The sequence below is a fragment of the Diadema setosum genome, chromosome 15 (assembly GCF_964275005.1).
Source record: "Diadema setosum chromosome 15, eeDiaSeto1, whole genome shotgun sequence".
Classification (NCBI taxonomy): Eukaryota; Metazoa; Echinodermata; class Echinoidea; order Diadematoida; family Diadematidae; genus Diadema; species Diadema setosum.
Genome location: NC_092699.1, coordinates 3,634,833 through 3,655,328, shown reverse-complemented (window position 1 = coordinate 3,655,328; position 20,496 = coordinate 3,634,833). Strand labels below are relative to the sequence as shown.

The window sequence follows — 20,496 nt, the reverse complement described above, 5'->3', positions numbered from 1 at the left end:
TGTCCACAAAATTCATTACGGACGGACGGACGGACGGACGGAAGGACGGACAACCCAAAAACATAATGCCTCCGGCATCACTTCGTGCTGGAGGCATAAAAATACTCGAAGATTCTGCCATACCTGGTTTATTAATGTCAGAAGTGCATACGCTCTATAGTTACATGGATATTTTCGTTCGACTTGATGAATAAACCATCTAAATATAGCCCACGTTATGTTACCATTCAATGTTTTGCTCATGGTATTTCTGATTTCAGGAGCTTTGTTTTGTTTAGTTTTGTTTGTTTTGTTTGTTTTGTTTTGTGTGAAGAATTTGAATTTAATTTGAGGGTTCTGGGGTCGGGGTGTATGTGTACATGTACATATTCTGTCTCTCCAGTGATAATGCCTGCCTTGTGACGATATATTATGTTGATCATTCAAATTTCATGGAAGTGAAAAGGTGAAAATGTTGATCTCCTCCACAAGGCCATCCTCTGATCCTTCGTGAAAAAAAAAAATGAACTGCAGGCCTACAGTCACCAGTGTACTTTCTCTTTAGCGCTAACTTAGCTTTAACAGTTCTGGTTCTACAAAAGAAGATTTGATACGATTCCTTTATTTAGGTGCTTTGTCTCTCTTCAATGGCATAGTAATAGTGAGTGCCAGTACAGTGTATCACACCCACCCCCCTCTTAAAAAAAGGGAGGGGAAGTCTTTCCTGTATATTTCTCATGTAACATAATTCAAATACTACTTTTCTTCCATCATTTTCTTCTTTATTGTATACTCCCTGTGGTTGTTGGTCTATGTTTTTGATGCTGTTGCTATGGGATGTTGTGCGTATGCGTGCGCGAATGAAAAAAGCAGGAATGAACGAAGCAATACACAAAGTACACAAATAAAACAAATACTCAGAACGTTTTTCTCATGAAATAATCATTAAAATCGTCGAAGCCTCTGGTCATTAGAATAGAGCTGCTGCTGGACCAATCAATAAGATGATCATTGAGTTCGTCACCGATGTCGTAAATGTAGGTTATTTTAATCTGCTACACTCATTTCATTACTGGGTCTTACATTAATCTCCCTTGTATGCGCAAAATAATGATATGTTGGCAGTGGGCATCGACAGGCACAAACTTTTATGTCAAGAGATACTCGTACCTGAGACAGTGGAGCTGCTCACAGACTCACCTTTCTGGGCAAAGGGAGCTGCCATGCCTGCAGGCATTTTGTCTTCACTGTTCTCCACACTAGTGTTGGCTTCATGTACATCGACGTCCATCAGTCTGTTTCTCTCAATGGACTCTTCTGGATGAAGGGGTTCTGTCGATGGAATCGGCTCGATCTCTACCTGCATTTCACTCTGCAAAGATCAATGCAGGTTGTAACCTACTTGCTTTCAGATCATACTGTATAGTCCTACATATATTCAAGTCTGTCTAGGCTGCTCAAAGGACACGGAAATGTGACCCTCTTATAGACAGGTGGTCATTGTATAAAAGTTTGATGTGATAGCCATGGTAGTCGATATTTTCAATATCCCATATGACTACATGTACAAGCATGACCAGTACTACTGCAAATCTATGCAAATATCTACAAAATACATTCTGCACAGTTATTAACTGTTTTTTGTGAAAAAATCACCCCAACCCTGCAAGCAATCACTGGTTACCTTATTAGCCGGAAACACGTTAAAGCAGTATTTTGTGTGTATATAATATATAGTTCCGCGTATTGGCAGTACTAGAAATAGCAATAATAAAGTCACAAGAGAGGAATGCAGGGAATGCATTAATAGCCAATCTTGATTTAATGAATAATCCGAATTTTCGAGGATCCTTCCTCTTCTTCAGGGATGACAGTGTGAATATTCGCACTGTCATCCCTGAAGAAGAGGAAGGATCCTCGAAAATTCGGATTATTCATTAAATCAAGATTGGCTATTAATGCATTCCCTGCATTCCTCTGTTGTGACTTTATTATTGCTATATATGTATATATATATATATATATATATATATATATATATATATATATATATACAGCCACTCTAAGCTATAACCAAGGAGCTATTAACCCAACTATTCTTTGACTGGATTAAGCTGGTGGCACTGCTGCAGTTGCGTGCGACAATGCAGTAATTGTTGAAATATGTTGTGCGTGGCGTATGGTTAACTAGTTTACTTTCTTTTGATTCCAGTGTGATTGCAATGGGTAAGTGGTCATAGCAGACAGGTGGTGGCTAGATTATGTTTGCTTACAGTTACGATTTGGATTGTTACAGCATATATTGGCATCCACTTGACTTTGCTTTAGTGAACAGTCCTGTAGGCTTATCTAAAGGAGCGTCGGAACACTTTTTTTTTTCGGGGGGGGGGGGTTGGCAAAATCTAGACGGGGGCACATTTACATGACGATGTCAGATCCTCGGCGAGGGAGCGAAGCGAGGAGCGGGGAGAAGGTGTGGAAGGGTGATACTCCCCCCCCCCCCCCACGGTAGGGACTTTAATGTAGAAACAGAGTATAAAAGTCGTGTTTGTAAAGCATTTTCATCTTAACTTGTAATACAATTTCACAAATCAAACAATAAAAGCAGCCACCATTTTTTTTTTGTGAGGTCTTAGTTTCCAAAATCGTTTTGGGAGACATTGTCTGTTAAGTACGGGTACCCGTTTCCTGCATCAGGCGGCACATGCAACACTTCATAATATGCATTTTGTAATCATTACGGTGTTGTCTCAAAGGCATTTGGGAGACAAATTGCAATGGCAATCCTCATTTTGTACAGAAAAGACCAGTAGTTATTGACACATTTTAGAGATGTTTGCGGGGGACCAGCAATCTCACTTTTAAGCCTCTTTCTTTTCCAACAGCAGAAGCTGCACGGCAGAAGAGGAATAACTTTAGAACGTTTAATATTAGGACAAAACAGTCCTCAAACCTCATCCTCTGTCACTTGTAACGCCACCATCTCTTCTCCGGGTGCCTGCCTTGTTTCCATTTCTGTTTCCAAGGGGGGGGGGGGGGGGGGGAGACAAATTCAATAAAAAAAAATACATTTCTTTTCATTTTGTCCCAGGTTTCCCTGTTTGTTTCATATTTTTCACTGTTTAAGTAATTTGCTTGTGGAGGGAAGTTTGATATTACTAGTATTACATCTTTCTCGGCAATATCAAAGTCTATCATAATGACATAACTTGCAGTACAATGACACACACAAATTTTGTGTGCTTTTATTTTCGTAATCGTTTCTGGTTGCGAGAAATGTGCGAAAGTTTCCACACTACTCTGATTTCACACCACTATAAGATTTTCACCGAAGGATTCGTCATGCTTCACATTTATGAAATGAATCGTTGAGCATTTCGCATCTCCTTATCTCTCACAAACCTCTATTTTATTTCTGGTATATGTACCATATCTCCCCGTAGTATACATACACAAATTAATTTCAACCTACCACGCTGGTTGTTGTTTTTTTCTTCCCTCATGAAAAAAGTACTTTTTGTTTTAAAACAGGTTTGCTGTTGGCCCATTCATTTTTATTTTGTGTGTTTGTTATCTTTGTTATTCACACATGAATGACATAGTGTGCAGAAAAGTCCTAGAGAAACTTTAAAAATATTCCACAGTAGTTCTCATTTCTCATGGCAGTCACTATATTGCACTGCTTTTGCAATAGGAAGCAAGTGACATCGAGTACACATGCTATAAATGAAGAAAATATGTTTTTGGGTACGCCCTTCAACATGAAAATTTGTGACGAGAAAAAATGTTGGCATTCGTGCAAGTCATATGGCGATGCATTTATGACAATTCGAAGAATTTTGATATTCCCATAGAAACTCATTATTAAGTAACTTGCTTCCTTTTGCCAAAGTATTATAGATTTGTAGGAAACGTTAAAAAATCTGGCAAAAGGAAGCAAGCGACAATCATGAGTATGTTACTTACCTCTTTTGCCAAAGTATTACAGATTTCTAGCAAACACAAACAAGGCAAGTGCCATAATGTGTCTCACCCATTCGCGTACAAGAAATTATACGCGAATGGGATATAACAGATAAAAAAGAGATATAACAGATAAAAAGACATATAAAACGATAAAAATTTATGGCGAAAAAAGAAACGTGCCATAAAAACTTAATATTGGGCCCTTAAAGTTCGTTGACCCCTGCCTTTGAACTTTAACCTTGTGGTGACCATCCACTCACCAAGGGACATCTACCATCCGATTTTGGTCACAAACGGACCTATTGATCAAAAGTTATGACCCATAATAGAAACGCCCCATAAAAACTTAACATTGGGCTCTAAAAGTTCGTTGACCCCTGCTTGTGACCTTTGACCTTGTGGTGATCATCCACTTCCCAAGGGACATCTACCATCCAAGTTTAGTCACAAACGGACCTATTGATCAAAAGTTATGACCCATTATAGAAACGCGCCATAAAAACTTAACATTGGGCTCTAAAAGTTCATTGACCCCTGCCTATGAGCTTTGACCTTGAGGTGACCTTCATGGTAAAATGTGAAAATTTGAATGACCCTTCTTCCCTCGAAGTTTGATTGCAATTGAAGCCCAGAGTAAAGACTTATTGAAGTTTTTGTAGCATTACGGACAGACGACGGACGGACGGACGACGGACGGACAGACGCCGCAGGCGATCCCTTAGTCTCCCCTCACCTCCGGTGCACCTCCGGTGGGCTCGACAAAAACTGGCAAAATGAAGCAAGTGACAATCATATCATATGGATGTCACTTGCTTCCTTTTCCCAAAGTATTATAGATTTGTAGCAAACATTAAAAAAATGACAAAAGGAAGCAAGTGACAATCATATCATAAGGATGTTACTTGCTCCCTTTTGCCAAAGTATTTTATATTGTGTGCGAATATAAATGATTTGGCAAAGGGAAGCAAGTGACAATCATATATCCTGAGGTTGTAACTTGCTTCCTTTTGCCAATTTTTTTAATGTAATTTTGTGCACTTGCTTCCTTTTACCACCCGAATATCTCAGAAATGGGCCAAAATTGTAACTTTTGGATTTTGCAGTTAAATAAAGCATGCTTCAAATATGCCAAATCAATAAAAAAGTCAATATCCACAACAATGTCACCTGCTTCCTTTTACCAAAGTAGGGCAATATAAATTTAGAAAAAAAAATCTACCTAGCACAACCAACTGATAGGTGTTTAAATGCCAAACTCTGCAAATCATCTAGAAGTCTCTTTTATCATAAGGGTTGACTGAGAATCCCCTTTTTCAGAATGATGAGTTTTTCTTCACTCATAACTTCTGCACAGTCACCTCTTGTGGATTTAGTGATACAGGTCCATATGTTTACACTTACATTGATTTATGTCTTTTTTATGGAATGCGTAAATTGATCAATTGTTTCCTCTACAGCTTTATGATACACGTATATTATGTATCGCCTATGTGACAATTATCCCCCTTATCATTGCATATTCTATTACCATAGAATTTCAAAGTCCACACCAAGTATACTTCTTGAAAGAACAATGTCCATAATTAAAAACATTATTTATGTTCCTAAAAAGAGTTAAGGAAAGAAAAAACCAATGTAAAACTTTGAATCAGTATAAACAATGAGGGATTGTATAGTTTTGGTTGAGCCCTATCTTCAGGATTCTAATAATTTTTGGTAAAATAATAAGAAACCTCTCGTGAGATATGAAAGAGCCTAAAAGGAGTGGCCCACCATTTATTATCTGCAAAGCAGATTTTCATCTGATCTAATTCTCTTAGAATGGTATGTTCTGTATCATTGTTTCTTGGTATCTTGCAAAAGATTAAAAGCCCAATATTCACCTCCACCAATACTAAACCATCTCTTTTAGTGTTGTTACGTATACAAAATATGAACAATAGTTATGATAAAAATGTTTCTAGACTAAACCGTCTATAGTTATGGTTTATTGAGGAAAAATAGAGATGTTTCCTTACATTTTGCGCATTATTTCCAAACTTTTACTTAATAGGATGTTTTGTGATACAACTGAACTACACATATGCATAAAAAAATGTGGTATCGCACACATTTTTAAATCACTGCTCCAAATAGTAAACAACACATTTAAGATGTGCATATTTTAAAGATAGTCAATATTGTGATTCTAATCTCAATTTCCAATAGGTCTTAATAGCCAAACCTTCATTCCTTCCACTTAAGTTATCACCGATTAACTGAAAAAAAAAAAAAAAACAAATCCAGACCTTTTCGTCGTAGGCAGCCTGCAGAGCAATTTCGTACACGCTTTCTAAAAATCACCAGCAGGATAACGATAACCCCAACTAGCAGCAGACCAACCACAAGTCCAACAGTGAGCGATGAATCATGTTTTCCTGACAATCAATAGAGTTTTAAGTAAACAGATTATTCATTCAGAAGTGGGTTTTGAGAATATTGAATGAAGTAAATAAAGGTCAAAATTCAAATCATTTATTTCAAGTATAAAACATAACAAAGGCTTCCATGATTCAATACATGAAATAATTCTATGTTTTATGTCAATACATACAAATATTATCAAATACATATTTACAAGTATGTGAATGCCCATATAATATATTTAAAAAATGAGAGGAAGAACAGCCAAAGAAAATGGAAAAGGTATCATTTCATGTGCCAACAATTCAGTGGGACTAAACTGAACAGTGTCGTGAAATTGTGAAAAAAAAATCTCTGCTGAACATTGCATCCTTTGAGATCGGCAGCTTTATAAATATTGTATCTCCTTTTTGTCTGAAATGCCAAACAAGTTGTCCGAATACAAATTGGTACAAACATACTCATTTTGACCTAACATTTTGACCTGGTGAGGTGTGTATTAACTATAGGCAAATCAACACACCACACGTCTCTTGACAGCGTTTAAATGCGCTAGGGTACAAGTAAATTGGAAACTATGTGTTACATCAACTCATGAATTAAACACCCTATCAGATTAAATCGTCCTATGATCCCACCCCCCCCCCAAAAAAAAAAAAACACATTCCAGTATCCTTTTTTCCATCATTACGAAGACGTGTTTTCAAGGAGCAGAACTAGATCTACATGACCCAAACATCGTTTGGTATCACAATTACCTTTCAGGAGATCCACTATTCCCGGAATGATGATTTCTGTTGTTGACGTCCCATTCAATGAGTCTCCAGTAGCACTGCACATAAAGGATTGCTCCATCTCACGCTTGACTGAAACAGTGATTATCTCAAACCTCTCATATGTGCCGTCAGATAGGGTCGTCTGTTGTGAAATTGTGGAATCCAGTATCTGTCCTGAACCATTGGTCCATTGCATGGAGATGTTAGGCTTGAATCCACTGACGACACACGTAAGGTTAAAGGATGAGGTGTTGGAGGGGAATTTACACCAGCTTTGATAGGACTCGGTCTTCTCGTCGCATTCCTTGATTGCATGTTTAGACGCAATCGCTACAGAAACAAAGAATTATATGACAAGTTGCATTCAAAATCAAACCCTTTATCCCTTTAGGAAGCTCTTAGAAATGGATAACCAGAAAGTTTAAAGCTATTCCTGAATAACACATGTGCTATCTTGTAGTTCTTTTAGCAATCTAATTGTGTATATTATCTATCAATTCTATGTTTAATGAAGTTCTGTTTGGATAAAAAGTTTTTGATTACATAATCATAGATGTTATCATATATTCGATGTGATTTTTTTAGACAATTACGTGTGCTATGCATCAATGTTAAAGTTAACACAAAAGTGTAGTGTTAAATTACCATTATGTCTTCAAACTTTCTTTTACATGTTGTCATAAATAATCTCAAACTTTAAACTCGAATGTTCATGCAGTGGTAGGTCCGCATTTATGTCAATTATGTACACGGTAAGTATTTAAAAGCAAGATTAACATTTTTATGTTTCACTCTGCATGTGATAGAACTCCATGAGGTGATTTTCGGTGCAAGATTTGAAGACAGGGTTGACGCTATTAAAGATAGAATTGCTATAAATAAAAGTCAGCATTAATGTAGGTCTACATTGATATGGACACACAAGCAGCACTGACAAATTTACATTATCTGGGCTGTTTCTTGTACTCAAAGATGTCATTGTGCGAAGAGTTCTTCAAACCAGAGAAGTTTCAATCCCCAATTTGAGATAATAATGTGAAAGGCCTTAATCCAACTCTACGGTGTCATAATTATTTTTTCATGTTATATAAAAGATTAGGTTTGACCCCTATGGTATTAGACATGCGTTATATGCTCATGAGTAACTACAGATAGCTTTAACAGGCAAACGATACAAATTCAAATCTTTTTTATATATTGCATACTTCTCGAGTACATTTGCAGGGAATCAAAATAAACAGGATAGTATTGGGGAAAAAAGTAGACAAACTGATGGCTTCTCACTGCATGTAGTATTTGTACAAGTCACCCTTGGTGTCTAAAACTAGAAATATCACTGAAGGTGATAAGTACACAGAGGATTAAACAATACACCAACTAGAATAATAAGCAGTAATTGTACATAATACTGACAGATTTATATGATACCTTTCCAATACATGGTTTCATTGAACAAAAAAAAAAGAACTAAAAAGAACTCTAAAAAAGAACTCTACGTTCAAATCATGTGTGCCAAATCAAATATCTTCTGAATCGCTTATAAACGGGGTCATCTCACTAGACCGACACCAACGAGTCATACAGCCCACGAGTTCTACATTGAAATCATGTCCATGAGTCATACAGCTCACGAGTCATACAGCCCATGAGTTCGACACTAGGCGAATAAAGCCCATGACTTCGACACTATAGGTAAAAACAGTCCACGAGTTCGACAGATACAACACGGCGCGTAATGTGTCGGTCTCGTGGGCCTTGTTGGCCTAGTGTCGGACCCATGGGCTGTATGACTTGTGAGCTGTATGACTCGTGGGTTGTATGACTTGTGAGCTGTATGACTTGTGGGCTGTGTGACTCGTGGGTCTCTGTCTCGTGACGTGCACCCTTATAAACTGGAGAATTTCAATCTGCAAGTCTTTTCCTTTAGGATTTACGGGCCATAATGGACTGTTACATGGCAACACAATTTAATTTTAGTCATATAAATGTGCCCAGCAAAACTTACTTTACATCAAGCAATGTCAAGTTCAGCAAGTACAAGTGTATCAAATTTGACTTTAATTGCGTTTAAATTCGATCTGCAATTTTTTCCTGATTTTAGGGGGCATATGAAATGCACTGCTACAAAAGCAACACATGCCACTGTTAAACGTTTGTCCTGCACAATTTTATATTACAGACTCACAGTAACTATAGCAACACATTTTCACTGGATCACAATGTACCACAGCAAAGAAAATCACGATTGTTTTGATCTAGTATTTTCAATCTCTTCCACGGACAAAAGCGATTAAAAAGCACACACCTCCACTTGGTATATGAAGCTTCGGGATATTTTTAATATTTTATGTTCAAATTTTCCAGTATTGTAAAAATACACATAGGTGCACATACAGTAGAACCGCACTAGATGACTAGTACCGCCTTGGCATATTATACAAATAAGTTCTGCATCATTACACAGTGATACAGAGAGATATACACTCTCTATATAGCAGCTGTATGTCCCCACAAATAATCATTCAATTAAGAAACTTGCAGGAGAGGAGGTCAACACTTTTCCATACTTCAATAATTTCTGTATTCGTCATTTAAAAATCATAATAAGACTTTTAACTAAAGACTATTGATTACATGGGGGGGGGGGGAGGTGGTAACATAAAAGTGTATTATTCCAAGTACACTGTACATCAAATGACTGTCTTGAGAAGGTTGCAGCATGGTGAGAGTACCAGTACCCATCCTACAGCAATAGACAAAGCTTTCAATTCAAACTAAGTCACCAAGTTCTGTAGCAAAGTTTATATTTACCATGCAAATAATGCGAAATGAATATTACATGAGATTTAAAAGGACATTTCTACGGCGTTACTCAACGGGAGTGACAGTGTCAGGTAATGTGAGATCACTATGGTGAGGAGACACATCATCGATTACCTTTCTGATGAACCTTACTCCTTTGGAAACTAGGATGCTGCTTCATATACATGTACCAACATTATTCAAGGTGTACATGGTGTAGGGTCTTACAATGATGAAGTACTACTTACAGTTAACTGTTAGGAGGGTGGAATTCCTGAAAGAGTCACGATTCATCACCGCCACTTGACAAAGGTAGCGACCCTCATCCGCCACCTCCACGTCGCTGATGATGAGGCTGAAGTTTTTGTCCATGTTGAAGCGTTTTTCTCTGGACTCAAAAACCCCGTCCAAGAATGTAGCCTTCTCCGTTTGATGCACAGAAGTTCTCTCCTTCACCCAGTACACAGCAAAAGGATCCTCCTGGATGTCACACGGCAGGCGGATGTCTTCTCCTTTCCATCCCTGAATAGTTGGGATAGTGCCTACCACTGAGCCTAGTAGCCAATGGACACAAGAGTAGAGTTAGGATGCATTCAGATTTCGATCACCACAGCACCTTGCTCCTTTGACCAGGATTTATACCTTCCACTTCTCGGGCCAGTGTTCACAGATGATTAAACATTAATGATGGTTATGATTGTAACATTTGAAACTTATGATAACATCACTGCCTCTTGATGCTACATCTTAGGCGTATGTCGTTAATATATTTAGTTCATTATAGTGGATATATAATTATGTATATTCTGAAAGCTGAAAATCGTAGATGGGATTTGGTATATCATTGCAGCTGGATAAGATAATGCAAGGTTATCAAATTCCTGTATTAAATGTAAAAAAAAAACCTAACGCAAAATGATGTCAATCACATAATTAAGCTCCATATAGTACCACTTTACATATTAAGAAGACGACAAAAAAAAAAAAAAACACGTTTTATTCCTTGGGTTGGGAAGGGGAGGGGGTAGAGATTGACAGCTGTAAGCCGGGAGGGGGGGGGGGGGGACAGGGTCGAAGGTGACTCCACATCCCTTGGTTTTGTGGCACCTAATTTCAAAAAAGTCTCCTTATCAGCTGCAGTGCTGCTATAGTCCTCTCCAATACTGACGTTGTTCACATGATATACAAAGATAGTAAAAAGTAAAACAGAGTGTGAGATGTTTTGAATGAGTGGTATCGATGCGATATCTTGGGGTAGTCCTTTGATTATGAGGGCGAGTGCCGCTTTCACGCACATACAACATCAATGCAGATAATCCCAAGTAGAGCTAGAGCCCACTATCAGCAAGAGAAAAGCATTACCTCAGGTGCATATACTAGTAGCTCGCAATTGTTGGCACTGTAAACAGCTACAAGGGCTAGTTTTGAAGAAGGATACTACGTGCTTGTAAGAGACAGAAAATCCACCTGTCTGGAGGAGTTTTATATCTTTTTACAGACTTTGATGTAGAGGGATTCAATGAGAGCAGACATAGTCTCCGCAGAATATATCCCCAACGATAGAACAATCTTTCGGTCAACCATCTGCTCTGCGACTATCTCCACGAGTGGCATATACATTGCAAGCCACACACACAGAATCTACACAACCACATCCCATGTTGTAGAGATTACCATACATATAGTCTTAACGCTCCAGTATTGTGTATTTTAACTCTTTACACATTCCTAACTTTTAAACTCTAATCACTTGTTTAAAGATGGTGCTACTGCCTTGAAAGTTGTTACAAGTCATGAATAGATTGTATCAGTAGAAGTTAAAAGTTTCAGCCTAACTACTTAAACCCTACACTGCTGGTTTGTTATTCCAAAGGTTTCTTAATCAAAAAATGAGAGAGGTTCTATGTTCCGAAAATTTCTTTATATGAAGACAACATAACCTTTGTCATTTCCAAGTTTGGATAATGTGCAAACCTCTTTTTCTCTCTTTATTATTTCATGTTCCTATTAACGAACATTTGAATTTTTTTTTTTGAAAGTTTTCCTCAGAAACGGAGCGAACGCAGAGTGATTATAAAGTGTCCATCCATGCAGGCGCTTTGTAAATGTTCCGCTGTTTACTATTTTTTCGTAAGCGATCCGCATTTCGTCATATGGGAGGTCATTTCTTCTGTTTTTCGTCCGATGGCGTCCCGAAAAGATTTCGCAGTTACCAAAATTCCGCGATAACTTTTTCGTTGTATGTGAATGTTGTAACATAGGTTTTAATGACGATAACTTTGGGACCTGAATGTTTATTCCGTTGTATCGAAATTTCTTTATAACTGTATTCATTTCAACGGGAGTGCACTGCATCCCTCTTTTGACGTCACTTCATCCTTTCCCTTCACATTATGAAGTTGAAATCCCCCTTTTAAGTGATGCGTGTATTTTCTATCTCTTATAGTGGGGGGGGGGGGCATGGGACTTTTTGGTTCAAATTCTTCCAAAAGCACCAAATTAGGCACACATGTAGCCCAAACCATACTATTTCGATTTTTGATGGGCGCCAAGAAGGGCGCCCTCTGGGGCGGACATATTGGCAAAATCCAATATGGCCGCCATGTAGGTTTAAAGGTCACTTGCAATTGAAAACATAAATGGGTTACAATCATTCAAAAAGTCAGGTTTTGAGGTTTTCTGGGTCAAGGAATTCAAATCTGAAGTGTTTTTTATGGTCTGAAGTCAACTTTTCCTTATAAGGTCACCTAGAGGTCATTTAGGGGTCAAGCCATTGTATTCATAACAGGTGATTTAAAAATGGCTTGCCCATGGTCAATATTTCATGAATGCCAGCCTTGGTGATAGAATTGCAGTTGTCGACGGCTGAAAAAAGGCATATTTCTTGTGAAGGGCGCCCTCCGGGGCGGCATATTTTCAAAATCCAATATGGCTGCCACCTACGTTTACAGACTAGTATAACAACTAAAAAATTTTAGGTTTAAAGGTCACTTGCAATTGAAAACATAAAAGTCTTACAATGATGTGAAAAGTCAGCTACATAGGTTTTCTGGTTCGAGGAATTCGATTCTGAAGTTGTTTTTTTTATGGTCTGATGTCAACTTTTCTTTCTTAGGTCACCCTAAAGGCCATTTGAGGTCAAACCATTATATTCGCAATAGGTAATTTAAAAATGTCTTGCCTATAGTAAATATAGCAGGAATGCTAGCATTACTAACAGAATTGCAGTTGTTGAGGGATGTGGGAGAGGGAGGGGTGGGCTTTCTCACAAATAACATCAAAATATCTGCTTTCGTGTTAAAGATTTCAAACACTATAGGTATACACTCATGAATAATGATAAGAACCCCTTTCTGAGAGTAATACGATTCTAAGGATCTTGCTCAAATCCTTATTTCACAATTCAATTTGAAGACTTGGTCACTCTTCAACGGTGAATTTTTTCCCTGCATCATTTCACTTATGGTCTATTTATAGCTACACAAGCTTTTAAGTGAGGTTCTGTCCAAAGCTAGGATGTATGTGACATGTAGTTCATGTCGCAACTATTCCATTTATTTTTATTTTTACAGGCGCTAAGAGGAAGGTCCTCACCGACTGGTCATATTTGCGGAGTTCGATATGTTTGCATTCGCTTTAATGACAGCCAAAAGAGCTAGTTAGAATTATGGGTAATGCCCTTTCAAATAATTTTCAAGATTTGATAATTGGATAATTATTTTCATCTTCATTATTGCAATGAATGCGATAAAAAACATACTTATATATGAGAAATAGAATCCTTTTGCCAACTTATAAATCAATAGGTTAGCAATAAGGGGACACATAGTGCCAGCGTCCTTGAAGTTGCCACTAAAAAGAGAGGTGTTTTTATTTTTCTGTTGCAGTTCAGGGCTCCTCAATCACAGTAGATTTCCATAATCCAGATTTAAATTCAGTAGAATAATATTTACGAAGATCACTCCTAATCTGGATGAAAAAAAATGATTCTGTCGTGTTTAAGAGAGGTTTTAGAAGATCAGGTTAGCATCAATTTGCTATTTTCGAACTTGTGTAAGAAAGCTCGATTCTAAAGTCCTCATAGGAAATTTTATGTGCCACCACAGCTAAATATGACGTTTAGAGAATATGACGGTCCTGGTGACGCCATGTACGGAACAAGCATATTTCACAGGTGCCACAGTGACACCTTTAACGGGGTACAGATTAGATATGCTATAGTACAACTTTCATGACACCGTATAGGGTCTATTAAGATTCGATCCAAAGTGCTTGGACGCGAATGGGTATGATATCACAAGACTTTATAAGTTGGTATCTCGTTGGTCTGAAGACTATAGGTTGCAACACTATCTCCGCAACATCTCTTATGACGCACGTCTCCTGGAGACGAACCCAATTTCCAGGAGTCGCATGAGAATCGAACATTTTCGATTTTTGCAGAGACTATTTCCGGCTTCCAGCTTGTCTCGGAGACGTCTCCGCGAAGTCTCCGTCACTGTGGCCATGTCGTGGGGACTAAATTTGTCTGCAACATCTTCGAGATGTCCCCGCATCTGCGGAGGCCCGTAATAACCTAATAGCAACGAGATGGAGAAGTCGCTGAGAAAAGACGTCTCTGATAAGTCCCTGCGACTGCAAAAGCCGTGCCGACATCCCCGTGACTTCCAAGCAAATAAGTTGTCCCTTTGTTTAAAGACGTCTTGGACGTCGCCCTGGAAAATCGCGTTGGTTGTGACAGCAAAAATGATTTTCTTCCACACGCTGACATTGCGACAATGTCTCCTACCGTCAGATAGGCCCTCAATCCCCCTCCCCCCATTTAAGTTTGCAGCAATATCAAGCTACTGATCATGGCTCGTCTGACACCCGCTCTACATTGTGCATTTTCACATTCATTCATTCATTTATTCATTCATTTAATTCATTTGTTTTTCATTTTCATTTCCATTTTCCTCCTCCCAAAGCATGCCTTGCAACAGCTGTATAGTGCAGGAGAATGACATTTGGTACTGAAGCATTGCGGAGAGTGGCCGATAGTAATTGTCATATACCTGTGTCATCTTTACTCGAACTCCACTCCCTGAAGTCAGGGATCACATCATGACCCATGCTGTCATGATTCCAGTATTCATTTATTTATTTATTCATGTTTTCTTTAAAAGCAGGGTTGTCCCGTTCAGAGCCTCAATGGCCTGCTTTGCAAGGGAGCCCTGCATCACATACAAAGGTTACAAAATCAACGAATTACAAATAATATCGGGTAACATATATACAAAATAGAAAACAAAACAAGACAAAACAAATGAAAACATAATACGACATAATACAAGTGGTGGTCATATGAAGTGATAACTAAATCAAAAGATTGAACACTGGTAATGAAGGGGATGATTGAACGGAAATTGGAAGTGAGCTGAACATTTTACAAGCGGAGTATGAGAAGGAACGTTTCTTATTGTCTGTTTTTGGCTTAGGTAAATATAACTGATTTGTTAGGACATGTCTAGTAGGATATATAACGTTACGTCGGGATATAAGCTTACAAAGATAAGATGGGGTTGCATCATTAACTATTCTATAGGCCAATATACAATACTGATACTCTAATCTCTTTTCAATGGATTGCAATTTAAGTGTATCTAGTAAGCTAACTGTTGATGTTTTATAGTCTGCATTTAATACCATACGACAATATTTATTTTGACATATTTGAAGTCTATGAATGTTCTTCTTAGTTAAAGATCCCCATACAGTGCAACAATAATCAATATGAGGGAGAATCAAAGAATAATATAATTGAATTAACATATCTTTTGTTAAGCGATACTTGATTCTACGTATACACATTGTAGCATACGAAACTTTTCTTATAACTTCATTCACCTGAGGAGACCAGTCGAGGTTTTGGTCGACCGTCACACCGAGGTATTTAAACTTCGTAACATTCTCAAGTCTTCTCTCGTTCATGGTAATTTCTAACTCAGAGAAACTCTTTTTCTTTCGGGATTTAAATAACATTACTTTTGTTTTGTTTGTATTAACCACCATTCTATTTTCCATAAACCATTTACTTAACACGTGTATATCTGTTTGAAGCTGTTTTTGCACTGACTTTACGCCAAACCCTGAGGAAAAGACGGCAGTATCATCTGCATAAAGGGATATATTTGTTTGGGGGTGAAGAGGAAGGTAAGCTATATCATTGATATACATACAAAATAGTAGGGGACCTAAAATGGATCCCTGCGGAACCCCCGCATAGACTGGAAGAAAATCACTCGTCACTCCCCTAAATGTTACACATTGTTGTCTACCTGTTATATAAGATTCAAACCACGCCAACTCCACCTCTTTAATACCAAAACAATGCAGCTTCGTTAATAGAAGATCGTGTGGGATAGTGTCGAAAGCCTTTTTTAGATCTAAAAAGACGGCACCTGTCAATCGCCCTTTATCGAGGCTATCGTAAATAAGGTCGGAGAACTCGGTTAAGCACGTACAAGTTGAATGCTTTGGTCTAAAGCCTGACTGACGATCAGACAGAAGCTTTTCTTTGTCCAAGTACAAGTTGTTGTAACTAAGTAGCTGTGAATGAATCGCCTTTTCAAACACTTTCGAAGCCACGGATAAAAGGGATATTGGACGGAAATTGTTCACGTCGTTGGAGGATTTACTTTTCGGGATAAGCCCCTTTTACACTTTCACGGATTGCATCACGGATGACCACGGATCGTCGATCCGGGATCATCCGTACTGTTTCCGGCATGACCGTGTTGACTCCGTGAAGTCATCCGGCATTATCCTTGATCATCCGGTATGTCCGCGGAAAAAATTAAGCTTGCTTAATTTTTCATCCCGGACATGACGGACGAAAATCAATACGAACTCTTCCTTGTTGGCACCGTCTACTCCGTGTTGCTTCCGTATTCCTTCCTTGCAGGCACCGGCTATTCCGTGTTGCCTCCGTACTCTTTCCGGGACAATCCGTGAAGACATCGGGACGTCCGTACTAGCATCGGCTCCATCCGGGATGAAAAATTCGTGTATTTTGTAAATACAAGCTCATGAAGTCCATTAAATTTGCTCACATCTTCCCCCATCAGTACAGCCAGCAACCCCTCATATTCTGTTCGTATAATGGTCGCACGAAAACCTTCAGTGACCCACACATTTCCTTGACCTTTTTTTTTTGTGTGTATGTGTGTGCATTTTGATTTGTTTTGTTTTGTTTTGTTTTGTTTTGCTTTGCTTTGTTTATGTGATGATGTTCCCGCAAAATGAGAGTTTGCAACAAAGAGATTTGCCTGACGTCGACAAGCCGAGGCATGGCTGCTGTAGATTTTCTGATGTGCTTGTTATTAGCGCTGGAGGCATGTTGCCTGAGAATGATAAAGTATCAAAAGCAAAAGTAAATGTTATCTGTCAACATTTTTTAGATATCCGTGTAAAGACCGCGAAGGGACCAAGTTGCATCCGTCCTCTTCCTTGATATGGCCATGTTAGCTCCGTATCGTTTCCGCTGTGGTCCGCGTTGGTTCCTTGTCTGTCCGTGTAGGCACCGTACTTGTCCTTGTAGCATCAGTACTTGTCCGTGTAGACATCCAGTTGGCATCGTATTCACACCGGCATTGAGAGGAAAATCGATATTTTGCATGCCGGATCACCACGGATGACGATCCGTGGTCATCCGTGTAGTAATCCGTGAAAGTGTAAAAGGGGCTTTAGGAACAATGTTAGCAAGTTTAAAGTCCGATGGAAAATAACCAGATTGAATTGAATGATTGAAGATGTGGGTTAAGGGCGTAGCTATGAAAGGAGCACTGATTTTCAATAGTCTGGGATGCAGATCATCAAGACCTACAGCCTTAGTACAATCTAACTTACTCAGTTCCTTCAAAGAAAATTCAACAGAAATATCCTCAAAAACAAATCTTGATTGTGCCTGTTTTAAACTGTATAACCGAGAATAATTAGTCTGTGTCTCATCAGAATTACTTTCACAAGCACATGTTCCTACATTACTAAACATTACATTAAACTCAGTTGCAATTTTATGGGGATCGGTTACTAATTCATCTTCTATCGTAATATTTAACACTGTACTCAATTTCTTTTCATCAGGTAATAATTCGTTCAAAAATTTCCATCCCCTTTTTCGATCATTGCTAACATCATTTAGTTGATCACAATAATATGCTCGCTTTAACCTCTTATTCATATTGTTAGCTTTGTTTCTGAAATACTTGTATTGGTCCCAATACTTCAAATCCTTTGTTCTGTTAAATTTCCGTTTATTAAAATCTCTTTCTCTGGCAATTTCCAGATATTGGCTATTTATCCAGGGTGATCCTTTAAGTTTTGTACGAACTGTTATATACGGAGCGTGTTTATCACACAGCTTTGAGAACAAAAATATAATTTTTTTCAGTTTTGAGTCTACATCGTCTTGTGGCAGAAACACATCATTCCAATTTATATCCGCTAAATCACACAAAAAAGCGTTTTCATCAAAAGTTCTAAATGATCGAAAACAAAAAATTTTAGGAGTTACTCTTGGAGATATAGCCTTTAACAACACATACACCAACGAATGGTCACTGATGCCTATTGACTGAACACCACATTGTAATTCTCCAAAAGAATTTGAAAGACAAATTAGATCAATTAAGGTGGTGCTATTCGGGGTTACTCGAGTTGGTTCTTGAACTAGTTGTTGCAATCCCATCAATCTGCACAAGTTATTCAGTTTCTTTGACAGGGGATTGACTGTTAACATGTTACAATTAAAGTCCCCGAGTAATACAATTCTATCAGAAATAGAGGTGACATTATCAAGATGGTTTTCCAATACATAAAAAAAAAGACACAGAGCTGTTAGGTGGTCTGTAAATAACACCTACTAAGAGGCTAGTCTCATGTCTAGGCTTCAGTTCAATCCATAAAATTTCTAAATCATCTTGTTCTAAATCAGATCTTCTTGTGTATGGTATGTCTTCACGAACATAACATCCAACTCCCCCTCCGTATTGCTCTCTGTTTTTTGTTTCAAATTTATAACCATCAATTAATACCGTGCTACAACATACATCTCGCTTGTAGCAGCACTCATCTACGAAATGCTGATACAGCGCCGCTTGAGCAGATAGGGTGATTTCTGATGATCTGCTCCCACGTTATGACGAGATGATTCCTACCCTCGTTGACGCTGGCTGCACCATATACCTTGTTGCTCATCAGCCCTTGCTGCACATGAGCACGATTATTAAAGTGTTCTACCCGTTGCATATGAACGGACTCGATACCGTCGAGCTCAGGTCCAGGATGAAATCTGTGTAGTTAATGTGTCAGTGACCTCTAGTTTGCTGACCCATACTACTTATAGGCATTTTGCATGCGACATCAAAGCATGTCTAAGGTAATGTCGCACCCTGTAGGTGCCTGTTGGGCTCTGGAAGAGAGATATGCTGTACAGGAAAGAGCTGGAAAGGCCTTTATCTTTCCAATACCAGGACTCACCCGTAACTCCCTCAGATCAAAGGGATTTAAAAAAAGCATACTACCAAAAATGTGATGTTATGCTCATCCGTGCGATTGTAAACTGTTTTCAGAAAATGTTTTTCAACATTATGTCATCCTACATAACGATATCTTTGCGTAGATCGCATCCAAGTTGTTGGAGAGCTGAAGGGTTGTGAGATCACAATTCCTGTCGGATATTCCAGTCTCGATCAGGTGCTCAGGATGAGTTTTCCGTCCCATCTATTCTTGTAGATCTGTGCGCTGATGAATGAGGGCGGTTCTTTATTTGTCAATCTTATATTTCAGGTTTGAGTGGTGCCATCACCATCTCTTGCCAGAGGACTGCACATTGTTGCTGCGCAGAAATGTTAAATAATTTTCTTTAGGATCAGTAACCCACACAACATCAATAGGTGTTTAGTTTCCCGAGTAATTTACGCCTTAAGTAAAGAAACAGTTTCGTTTGATAAAAAAAAAGAATAAAAAAGATAAGAAAAAAAAAAAACCTTCAGCTGGATTGTCCTCACCTACTCTGATAAGACACTGCCATTATAGGACTTGAATGATCGCATGTAGTTAACTGCTCCTAGAATGCTGGTCTGACCTGGACTGAGGAGCTCGATTCCCTGGAATCTAAGCTTCGACCATTGCGTCATTCACTGAAGATGTAGCGCTGTCTTGTCAAGGGGGAGAAGGCATATACCAATTTGAACAGGAGAAGAGTAATACCGCTTGCCAGCTGGAAAGTTGTATAATTGACCTTGAAAGGTGACGTGGTGGCTCAGTCGGCACCTAGCGTATGACTCGCAGTCTTAAGACTTGTGTTCCGGCGCGAGTTCGAATCCCACTTATCTCAAGTCTAGCTGAGCAATGGTGTGAGTTGTCATATATATACCGCCCCCTCTAGTAGAGGCACAACTCTGCACCACAGCATTCGGATATACAAAAATGGAAGTCCCGTGTGTGTAAGAATCACAACCCAGACACATTAAAAGATCCCGAATCGGCATTCCGTTATCGGAAAATTCAAGGTGCATAACCCGGTAGA

The 20,496-nt window shown here is 38.6% G+C and overlaps 1 protein-coding gene across 1 annotated transcript in view; it reads right to left on the bottom strand.

Annotated features, from left to right (window-relative positions):
- The window catches only part of LOC140239176 (uncharacterized), a 71,197-nt gene extending 56,763 nt beyond the window's left edge, over nucleotides 1-14,434 (bottom strand). Inside the window, exons 1-5 of the mRNA XM_072319058.1 lie at nucleotides 14,305-14,434; nucleotides 10,175-10,480; nucleotides 7,107-7,454; nucleotides 6,289-6,362; nucleotides 1,180-1,351 (exon numbers count right to left, since the gene is read on the bottom strand). Coding sequence (XP_072175159.1) covers nucleotides 1,180-1,351; nucleotides 6,289-6,362; nucleotides 7,107-7,454; nucleotides 10,175-10,480; nucleotides 14,305-14,434 — 1,030 coding nt within the window. The remainder of the gene's footprint in view (nucleotides 1-1,179; nucleotides 1,352-6,288; nucleotides 6,363-7,106; nucleotides 7,455-10,174; nucleotides 10,481-14,304) is intronic.
- Nucleotides 14,435-20,496: the final 6,062 nt, after the last annotated feature.